Source organism: Aquarana catesbeiana, linkage group LG10 (assembly GCF_042186555.1).
Source record: "Aquarana catesbeiana isolate 2022-GZ linkage group LG10, ASM4218655v1, whole genome shotgun sequence".
Lineage (NCBI taxonomy): Eukaryota > Metazoa > Chordata > Amphibia > Anura > Ranidae > Aquarana > Aquarana catesbeiana.
In genome coordinates, this window is record NC_133333.1 from 4,331,034 (window position 1) to 4,342,944 (window position 11,911).

At 53.0% G+C, this 11,911-nt stretch overlaps 1 protein-coding gene across 1 annotated transcript; it reads left to right on the forward strand.

Annotated features, from left to right (window-relative positions):
• Window positions 1-504: 504 nt before the first annotated feature.
• On the forward strand, window positions 505-8,402 carry CPLANE2 (ciliogenesis and planar polarity effector complex subunit 2). The gene is made up of 5 exons (XM_073601513.1): window positions 505-692; window positions 3,136-3,288; window positions 3,931-4,055; window positions 5,391-5,527; window positions 6,297-8,402. Exons 1-5 carry the CDS (start codon window positions 575-577, stop codon window positions 6,529-6,531), a joined length of 768 nt encoding a protein of 255 aa, XP_073457614.1. The 5' UTR covers window positions 505-574; the 3' UTR covers window positions 6,532-8,402.
• The last annotated feature ends 3,509 nt before the right edge of the window (window positions 8,403-11,911 follow it).

The following is an 11,911-nucleotide window of genomic DNA, read 5'->3' on the forward strand; positions in this document are numbered from 1 at the left end:
TCCCCAAAAAAAGGATCCTCCATGCAGCCTAACACCAAATCTTCCATGTAGATGGCCCCCACCCTACTAGTGAACCCCCTGCTCCTCCTCCCTCATATATAGGGGGGGGGGGGTCTGGGTGTATATGGAGGTACTGGGGGGAATATAGGGGGTCTGGGTCTATATAGAGATAGTGAGGCGGGGAGAAGAGAAAGATGGGAGATTAGTGTCCCCACTGGGGTAATTTCCCTTCACTTCCTGTTCTGGTGACATCCACAAATGTAGGATTTGCTTTTACTTTTGATGGTAAACAGGTCAGAGAGGAAGAATCTCTTTAATGAGGACACAGACAGCAATAAAAACTGACCGGGGGTCTGATCCCTCCCCTCCCCCATCGGCTCTTCTCGTTATTTTGTGTATTTCTGTGACTTTGAAGCTTCTATCTCCCTCTCTGCACCCAAGAAAGAGGAGGAGCTTAATGACCCATATGGGCGTGGTTTCTGCTGCGTTCCACCGGAGCTGTTCACGTGATTTCCTGTCCTCTCTCTGACGTCATCCATTTGCGACCCACCCGGAAGTGCTGCTAGGAGACGCCATGCATCGCTTCCCTTTCCCCAAACCCGGGAGTCTCATCGTCCCCGACTGGCAGCAGAGCGAGGAGGGAAGAGACTACCTGAGCTGCATCCTACGGAAGAGGAAACGGCGGCTGTTCGGTGAGTCACGTGTCCGCGAGAGCAGCGAGAATACCGGACCGACCGAACTGCCACCTCCACAGCGCCACCTGCCGGGCACACCGCTGTCATTACACCTATATACACACAGCGCCACCTGCAGGGCACACCGCTGTCATTACACCTATATACACACAGCGCCACCTGCCGGGCACACCGCTGTCATTACACCTATATATACACAGCGCCACCTGCTGGGCACACCGCTGTCATTACATCTATATATACACAGCGCCACCTGCCGGGCACACCGCTGTCATTACACCTATATACACACAGCGCCACCTGCCGGGCACACCGCTGTCATTACACCTATATATACACAGCGCCACCTGCCGGGCACACCGCTGTCATTACACCTATATACACACAGCGCCACCTGCTGGGCACACCGCTGTCATTACACCTATATATACACAGCGCCACCTGCCGGGCACACCGCTGTCATTACACCTATATACACACAGCGCCACCTGCTGGGCACACCGCTGTCATTACATCTATATATACACAGCGCCACCTGCCGGACACACCGCTGTCATTACACCTATATATACCCAGCGCCACCTGCTGGGCACACCGCTGTCATTACACCTATATATACACAGCGCCACCTGCCGGGCACACCGCTGTCATTACATCTATATATACACAGCGCCACCTGCCGGACACACCGCTGTCATTACACCTATATATACACAGCGCCACCTGCCGGGCACACCGCTGTCATTACATCTATATATACACAGCGCCACCTGCCGGACACACCGCTGTCATTACACCTATATACTCAGCGCCACCCGCTGGGCACACCGCTGTCATTACACCTATATACACAGCGCCACCTGCCGGGCACACCGCTGTCATTACACCTATATATACACAGCGCCACCTGCCGGGCACACCGCTGTCATTACACCTATATACACACAGCGCCACCTGCCGGCACACCGCTGTCATTACATCTATATATACACAGCGCCACCTGCCGGGCACACCGCTGTCATTACACCTATATACACACAGCGCCACCTGCCGGGCACACCGCTGTCATTACACCTATATACACACAGCGCCACCTGCCGGGCACACCGCTGTCATTACATCTATATATACACAGCGCCACCTGCTGGGCACACCGCTGTCATTACACCTATATATATCCAGCGCCACCTGCTGGGCACACCGCTGTCATTACACCTATATATACACAGCGCCACCTGCCGGGCACACCGCTGTCATTACACCTATATATACACAGCGCCACCTGCTGGGCACACCGCTGTCATTACATCTATATATTCACAGCGCCACCTGCTGGGCACACCGCTGTCATTACATATATATTTACAGCGCCACCTGCCGGGCACACCGCTGTCATTACATCTATATATACACAGCGCCACCTGCTGGGCACACCGCTGTCATTACATATATATATACAGCGCCACCTGCCGGGCACACCGCTGTCATTACACCTATATATACACAGCGCCACCTGCTGGACACACAGCTGTCATTACACCTATATATATATATATATATATATATATATACACAGCGCCACCTGCTGGACACACCGCTGTCATTACACCTATATATATATATATATACAGCGCCACCTGCCGGACACACCGCTGTCATTACATCTATATATATATATATATATACACAGCGCCACCTGCTGGACACACCGCTGTCATTACACCTATATATATATATATACAGCGCCACCTGCCGGACACACCACTGTCATTACATCTATTTGTACACAGCGCCACCTGCCGGGCACACCGCTGTCATTACATCTATTTATACACAGCGCCACCTGCTGGGCACACCGCTGTCATTACATCTATTTATACACAGCGCCACCTGCCGGCCGCTCAGCTTTCATTACACCTCTGTACATACACAGCGTCACCTATCAACAATTTCGCTGTCATTACAATTGTTTTGTGTACACAGCGCCATCTGGTGGCCGCTCCGCTGTCATTACACCTGTTTGTATTTCTGTGCGTAAATAGAGCCATCTGGTGGCCCTTTTCTGTCATTACACCTTCTATAATTTTTTTGTGTGAGCACAGCGCCCTCTGGTGGCTATACCATCACTTTGCATTCCTGTATGTACACAGCACCACTTTGTGGTCGCCTTGCTATATTTCTTATTGCGGACACTGCCTTTTCTGGTTATTGGCTGTAATTGCAGCTTGCTATGTGCCTTGCGGTTACATCTTCTGGTGGTTTTATTATGTTATTCCATCTTCTTTCACTTGTTACTTGCTGCTAAGCTCACATATTTTGACAGTTAACCTCTAAGAACCCTCCCAGCTTTATACCTGCACTCTTGATATGTTGTGTCTCTATGACATCAGATGATGTATTTATGATGTCATCGATGGGACTCTCTCCCCCCCCCCCGCAGGTCTCATAGAACAGCCGGTGTTGCCTCCGCAGCTTCCCTCCGACATCGCCAGCTACAAAATTTTTGTTTGTGGAAAAAGTGGAGTTGGGAAAACGACTCTGATCGCTAAACTGTGCGGACTGGAGGTTCCCAGCATGCACCACGAGACAACAGGTGAGACGGAGACAATTCTTCCCTTCTGTGTCCAAATGTGTAAATTCACTCGCTCGCTATTCGTAAATGTTCCCTTCCCCCTCCTCCTACTTATCACTTCGTATGAGAAAGTTCAAAGTATTTACCTTTTTTTCTTTATCCTGCCCAGTCACATGATCCAGGATCCCGCAGCTCTGGCTTCCTGGTGAGCGTCGGCTGACAGCGGGAGTGCCGACCATGAGAACCTATGGGTGACGTCAAAGCTCTGGGAATTCACAGCTGTTCTCAAATGCTCCCTTAAGCTGGCTTCACATTATACAATTTTTGTTGTTCAATTTCCTTTAGATTCACCTTCAACCATGTAGTGCGAGGGCCGGCCTGATTGCATACAATATAGAAGTGTTTAGGTTTGACCTCCATATTATATGGTTTTGGTTAATCTACAAGGAAAGTTGTACAAAATTTGTATAGTGTGTAGCCAGCTTTACACAGTGGAGACACAGCTGCTGGATCACGTGAGCGGACCAGATTTAAAAAAAAAAAAAATCAGATCGGTAGGCAGAGGGGTTATTTGGCTGATTTCCAGCAGCAGATTCAGTACTTTGCTGCTATTTAATGCACAGAATGTGGATGAATTGTGTTGAATTTTGTGTTTCCCACCAGGAATCCAGACCTCTCGTGTGTACTGGCCGGTCCGTCCCCGGGACAGCCAGCGCCCCATCATCTTTTGCTTCCAGTTTTGGGATTGTGGTGAATCCTCGTTAAAGAAGTTTGATCACATTTTGCTGGTACGTCTTGTCGTGTTTTGTCTCCTTTGATCTCTCCCTAGATTGTCAGCAAACCCCTCCCAGTCCAGCTGGCTCCGCCTGTGAGGCTCCTTATCTGGGAAGGCTGGGACTCTGCGGGGGTGGGATGAAGGAGGGGCTTGGAGATGAGGTCAAAATACCCTCACTTTGTATGTATCCGTTAATCCTGTCCCTCTTCATTCCCTTTTCTTCCCATTAACCTCTTTTCTTCCCTCTTTGTTCTTTTCTTTTACATTTCCCATCTTATTTTCTCCCCCTTTTTACCCCTTCTTTTCCCTCCCCCATTTCTTCTCTTTCTTCACCTTCACTTTTCTACCATTTCCTTCTCATCCCTTTCCTTTCACTTTTCTTCTTTTCTTGCCTCCTCCTCCCTCTACCTTTTTTCCCCTCTATCTTTTCTTCCTTCATCTTCCCTATCCCTGCCCTTCTCTCCCCTATCCCTGCCCTTCCCTTCCCTCTCTCTGCTCTTCTCTCCCCTCTCCCTTCCCTTCCCTATCCCTGTCCTTCTCTTCCCTCTCTCTGCCCTTCTCTTCCCTCTCCCTTCCCTTCCCTATCCCTGCCCTTCTCTTCCCTCTCCCTTCCCTTCTCTTCCCTCTCCCTTCCCTTCTCTTCCCTCTCCCTGCCCTTCTCTTCCCTTCCCTCTCCCTGCCCTTCTCTTTCCTCTCTCTGCCCTTTTCTTCCCTCTCCCTGCCCTTTTCTTCCCTCTCCCTGCCCTTCTCTTCCCTCTCTATGCCCTTCTCTTCCTTCTCCCTTCCCTTCTCTTCCCTCTCTCTGCCCTTCTCTTCCCTCTCCCTTCCCTATCCCTGCCCTTCTCTTCCCTCTCTCTGCCCTTCTCTTCCCTCTCCCTTCCCTATCCCTGCTCTTCTCTTCCCTCTCTCTGCCCTTCTCTTCCCTTTCCCTTCCCTCTCTCTGCCCTTCTCTTCCCTCTCTCTGCCCTTCTCTCCCCTCTCCCTTCCCTTCCCTCTCCCTGCCTTCCTCTTCTTCTCATTCTCTTCCCTTTCCCTGCCCTTCTGGTGGGACGGTCGCTGGGACAACGCAGTGACTGCAGATGGACAGGGGCGGAGTCTGACAATCTAACCAGACCGAACAATCTGCGAAACGCTTCCATAGCTGCGGACGTGACCCGGATTCTGTCATGTGACATGACTCCTCCCTCTAGGGGCGGCCATAGGGGGATAAATGGTGTCACATGACAGATTGCGGGTCACGACGCGGCTATGGATTGCGTTTCGCAGATTGTTCGGTTCGGTTGTTTGGTTTTTTTTAGACTCCGCCTCTTATGGATTCAATAACTTGATTTCTTCTCTTCCCCCGCAGGCCTGTAAGGAGAAGGCCGACGCCGTCCTCTTCCTCTTCTCCTTCACCGATCGATCATCGTTTGAGGACGTCCCGGCGCTGATTTCCCGCACGCTGAGCCAGGAGGAGGGTGCGGCACGGGTGGTGATCGGCACCAAGTATCCTATTCAGGGAATATTCCAGAATGTTCCGCTATTCCTCAAAATGGGATGAAATCATCTGATCCAATTGCTTGCATTTCATTGGTTGCTGAGGACCCATAAAGAGGACCTGTCAGAATGGTTGTCACCCCCGAGGCTCTCGTCCTGTTCTGGGGGCGGGGCCATGGTGGTTCCTCGCAGTGCCATATTCTCATTCCAGAACTAGCACTGAATTCTGCAGCCAAAAAAATGGCCGCCTCCAGCGTCCAATGGGAGTCTGTGCTGCGTCAGACAGCGTCCGCTCTGACAGGTCCTCTTTGGGGGACGTCCCGGGTTGTTTTATCTTTACTTTTATCTGTGAGGTTTAATGGCCGCACACAGGAGCTTTATTATCTCTTCCCCATCCCCCATCTCCAGCATTTCTGTGACCTGTTGTGGGAGGAGGCGGAGCCTAGCGCTGAATGCACCAATCACAAGCAATTCTCTATTTTGAGGGTTCCTAATTGACGTTCTGCTCCTGGCTCCCTCCAGTGCTGGACCAAGGCACGTAGTCACATGACTTCTGCTGCAGGAGGTCTGACCTGAGGTCATGTGGGCGGCACTGGAGCGAGTCCGGAGCAGCACTTCCTCCATTGTGCTGCAAATATTGGAGATCGGCTCCCCATCAGTCTGCAGAGTTTTACCCCCCCCCCCCCCGTATGACACCATGATAGATGCCATGTTTGTCCACCCCTCCCCCATCCCATGGGGGGAGGGGCTCCCTGTTCCGTCCTTAACTCCCGAGCAGATTGGACCAGTTCATGCACACGGACGTCACCGATCAGGACATCAGCGACTTCCAGCAGACGTGGCAGCTGCCGGTGATGCGGGTGAGGAGCGTGAACGGGCCGCGGCTCAGCGATGGGATCAGTCTGGATGGTCGGGCGGAATTGTCGGACGCGGCTCCGGTGCTGAACGGCCTGGCGGAGATCCTGTGGCACCGTGACCAATTAACGGCGGGACTGATCGCCATCCATGTCTGATCGCCGCGAGACCGATTGGATTGGACGCCATAAATTATATATTTATTAATATTTATTACTGAAACGCCATCTTCATTTCTTCCGCCAACTGAGGGAGACTTCTGGGCTGGTCGGATATTTCTCCTCCATAATGAGGAAGGAAGCGAGATTTACCGGGGAGGAATGTCACTGAGTGTTATGGAGCAGCACAGACAGTTCTCATTTCAGAAATCATCTGTGTGACCGATGGGGACCGATGTCACTACAAGTCCTAGCTGAGCAACAACTTAGTAGCAAGAAACAGATATTGCTGGTGACCTGGACCTCACTTCCTGTCCCAGTGACACCGCGTTTCCTGTCCCAGTGACACCAGACTTCCTGTCCCAGTGACACCACGTTTCCTGTGCCACTAACACCGTGTTTCCTGTCTCAGTGACACCACACTTCCTGTCCCGGTGGCACCCCGTTTCCTGTTCCAGTGACACCGCATTTCCTGTTCCAGTGACACCGCATTTCCTGTCCCAGTGACACCACACTTCCTGTCCCGGTGGCACCGTGTTTCCGGTCCCAGTGACACCGCATTTCCTGTCCCAGTGACACCGCGTTTCCTGTCCCAGTGATACCACACTTCCTGTCCCGGTGGCACCGCTTTTCCTGTCCCAGTGACACCGCGTTTCCTGTCCTGGTGACACCAAGTTTCCTGTCCCGGTGACATCACACTTCCTGTCCCGGTGGCATTGTGTTTCCTGTCCCAGTGACACCGCACTTCCTGTCCCAGTGACACCGCGTTTCCTGTCCCAGTGACATCGCATTTCCTGTCCCAGTGACACCACACTTTCTGTCCCAGTGAAACCGAGTTTCCTGTCCCAGTGACACCACACTTTCTGTCCCGGTGACACCACACTTCCTGTCCCGGTGGCACCGCTTTTCCTGTCCCAGTGACACCGCGTTTCCTGTCCTGGTGACATCACACTTCCTGTCCCGGTGACATCACACTTCCTGTCCCGGTGACATCACACTTCCTGTCCCGGTGACACCACACTTCCTGTCCCGGTGGCACCGCGTTTCCTGTACCAGTGACACCGCGTTTCCTGTCCCAGTGACACCGCGTTTCCTGTCTCAGGGACATCGCATTTCCTGTCCCAGTGACACCACACTTCCTGTCCCGGTGACACCGCATTTCCTATCCCAGTGACACCGCGTTTCCTGTCCCAGTGACACCACACTTCCTGTCCCGGTGACACCACACTTCCTGTCCCAGTGACACCACACTTCCTGTCCCAGTGACACCACACTTCCTGTCCCAGTGACACCACACTTCCTGTCCCGGTGACACCACATTCCCTACCCTCAGAAGTGGTGTCACTTAGTCAGAAGGTGACAGGAAATCTGTTCAGTCGGATCACAGAATGTAGTACAAACTTTACAGTGTCTGTAAACCCTCCAATCATCTTCTCTGCCCCTTTCAGTCTCTTATCTATTGATATGAAATCATTCCGTTATATCTGATCAATAAGTGCAAAAAAAACTCCTGATCAGAAATCTTGTGATTTCTTCCTGTGTTGCTTGCAGGACAACCTCTCCTATGCTATGGTGATGAAGAGAGGGGGAGGTGTTCTGTAGTCCAAGGGTGACGATGCTGCACCTCCATAGATCCAGTGAATGAGTGTTGTCACCCAGGACAGGAATTCTGTTCCTGGCAGGATCACCAGATGAAAGGAAAGGGGAAAATCCTACAACAAAGAAAACAAATGCAGCCGCCACATCTGAGGACTGGAGAGCTGAATTATAAGATGTTTGGATACATTGTAACTGATCTGCGAGCGTTATACCGAATGATCTGTGTGTGAGGTTCAATGATTTGTTACTCAATAAAGTTTGATTTGTACACATTCATTTTAATGTCCTTTAACCACTTGCCATCCGGCTGTTTATTAACAATAGCCCTATACCATGTGATCTCTGTGACCAATCACAGCAACCACACTTGTAAACAAAGGAGGTTTGCTGGTAGTTCTCTGTTTCCTCTCTTACCAACTGGCTGTGTGACATAATACAGTGTCCCTGATCACCGCCACACCAGTCACAGTGCAGCCAACCAGTGTCCCTGATCACCGCCACACCAGTCCCAGTGCAGCCAACCAGTGTCCCTGATCACCGCCACACCAGTCACAGTGCAGCCAACCAGTGTCCCTGATCACCGCCACACCAGTCCCGGTGTCCCTGATCACCGCCACACCAGTCCCAGTGTCCCTGATCACCGCCACACCAGTCCCAGTGTCCCTGATCACCGCCACACCAGTCCCAGTGCAGCCAGCCAGTGTCCCTGATCACTGCCACACCAGTCACAGTGCAGCCAACCAGTGTCCCTGATCACCGCCACACCAGTCCCGGTGTCCCTGATCACCGCCACACCAGTCCCAGTGTCCCTGATCACCGCCACACCAGTCCCAGTGCAGCCAGCCAGTGTCCCTGATCACCGCCACACCAGTCCCAGTGTCACCAGACCAGTGCAGCCAACCAGTGTCCCTGATCACCGCCACACCAATCCCAGTGTCACCAGACCAGTGCAGCCAGCCAGTTTCCCTGATCACCGCCACACCAGTCCCGGTGTCCCTGATCACCGCCACACCAGTCCCAGTGTCCCTGATCACCGCCACACCAGTCCCAGTGCAGCCAGCCAGTGTCCCTGATCACCGCCACACCAGTCCCAGTGTCACCAGACCAGTGCAGCCAACCAGTGTCCCTGATCACCGCCACACCAATCCCAGTGTCACCAGACCAGTGCAGCCAGCCAGTTTCCCTGATCACCGCCACACCAGTCCCAGTGTCACCAGACCAGTGCAGCCAACCAGTGTCCCTGATCACCGCCACACCAATCCCAGTGTCACCAGACCAGTGCAGCCAGCCAGTTTCCCTGATCACCGCCACACCAGTCCCAGTGTCACCAGACCAGTGCAGCCAGCCAGTGTCCCTGTTCACCGCCACACCAGTCCCAGTGTCACCAGACCAGTGCAGCCAGCCAGTGTCCCTGATCACCGCCACACCAGTCCCAGTGTCACCAGACCAGTGCAGCCAGCCAGTGTCCCTGATCACCGCCACACCAGTCCCAGTGTCACCAGACCAGTGCAGCCAGCCAGTGTCCCTGATCACCGCCACACCAGTCCCAGTGTCACCAGACCAGTGCCAGACTGGTAGAGGGATACTCCTGCACCATCACTGGAAGTGGGAAAAAAACAATGTATAGAACAACTGCTGCAAACACCGATAGGTGAATCCGTGACCAATGAGTGTATGTGTATAATAAGTGATGCTGCGCTGTTGTTTAAACTGAAGTGTAACCAATGGGGGGGGATTTACTAAAAGTGGTACATACAGAATCTGGTGCAGCTGTGCATGGCGGCCAATCAGCTTCTAACTTTAGCTTGTTCATATCAACTTTGACCATAAAACCTGGAAGCTGATTGGTTTCTTTGCACAGCTGCACCAATTTTAGTAAATCTCTCCCAATGTGTCAGAAAGTAACGAACGTACTAAAAATGAAAAGACAATAATAAAGGTGTCCACAAGGTGGCAGTGTAAACCAAACGTGCAAATAAACTCTTCAAATAACAGATTCCTAATTAAACAGGTAAAAGATGATTTGTAGAACAAAGCAGGTATTGTATAAAACAATCGTGGGTGATTAGTCAATCGATGCTCATCAAGCTGATCAGCATACACTGAACGGTGAAGTGAAGGTGAGACACATAACAAGTCTCTGAAGCAATCTTCAGTGTGGTGCTCCAGTCTTAGCCGTGCAAAGTGATAAATATATAAATGGGTGCCTCTTCATTCCACACAATGACCCCTCTGTGTGAAGTGGCCTCTCGCCTAACTGCTGTAAGGTAACAGCATTGGAAAATCGGTGATTCCAATATCTTTACATGAAAAGCTGATGGTTTTAAAAAGATCCTGATTTCCTTACTGGGTCTTCCTCTAGTTGTCCCAGTGAAGTAGGAAGGGGCTCAAAGCTCGTGGATGATGTATTGTGTTCCATCTTGCTAAATGTGAGCGTTTTAGTGTTTGTTTCTTTTAGTACATTTTATGTGAGAGGGAAGGCATAGAGATGACAAGTGAAAGTTAGGGGCGGAGATGACAGATGGGGAGATGACAGGTGAGGGGGCGGAGGTGACAGGTGAGAGGGAGGGTGGAGATGACAGGTGAGAGATGGGCGGAGATGACAGGTGAGAGGGGGGTGGCGATGACAGGTGAGAGGGTGGCGGAGATGACAGGTGAGAGGGGGCGGAGATGACAGGTGAGAGGGGGGCGGAGATGTAGAGGTGAGAGGGAGGGTGGAGATGACAGGTGAGAGAGGGGGTGGAGATGACAGATGAGAGGGGGGCGGAGATGACAGGTGAGAGGGGGCGGAGATGACAGGTGAGAGGGGGCGGAGATGACAGGTGAGAGGGGGGCGGAGATGACAGGTGAGAGGGGGCGGAGATGACAGGTGAGAGGGAGGCGGAGATGACAGGTGAGAGGGGGCGGAGATGACAGGTGAGAGGGAGGCGGAGATGACAGGTGAGAGGGGGGCGGAGATGACAGGTGAGAGGGGGCGGAGATGACAGGTGAGAGGGAGGCGGAGATGACAGGTGAGAGGGGGCGGAGATGACAGGTGAGAGGGAGGCGGAGATGACAGGTGAGGGGGGGAGATGACAGGTGAGAGGGGGCGGAGATGACAGGTGAGAGGGGGCGGAGATGACAGGAGAGGGGGCGGAGATGACAGGTGAGGGGGCGGAGATGACAGGTGAGGGGGCGGAGATGACAGGTGAGAGGGGGGTGGAGATGACAGGTGAGAGGGGGGGCGGAGATGACAGGTGAGAGGGGGCGGAGATGACAGGCGAGAGGGAGCAGAGATGACAGGCGAGAGGGGGCAGAGATGACAGGCGAGAGGGAGCGGAGATGACAAGCGAGAGGGGGCGGAGATGACAGGCGAGGGGGGGCGGAGATGACAGGCGAGGGGGGGCGGAGATGACAGGCGAGAGGGAGCGGAGATGACAGGCGAGAGGGGGCGGAGATGACAGGCGAGAGGGGGCGGAGATGACAGGCGAGAGGGGGTGGAGATGACAGGTGAGAGGGGGGCGGAGATGACAGGTGAGCAGAGATGTACAGGTGAGAGGGGGTGGAGATGACAGGTGAGAGGGGGGTGGAGATGACAGGTGAGAGGGGGTGGAAATGACAGGTGAGAGGGGGCGGAGATGACAGGTGAGAGGGAGGCGGAGATGACAGGTGAGAGGGGGCGGAGATGACAGGTGAGAGGGAGGCGGAGATGACAGGTGAGAGGGGGTGGAGATGACAGGTGAGAGGGGGGTGGAGATGACAGGTGAGAGGGAGGCGGAGATTACAGGTGAAAGGGGGGCGG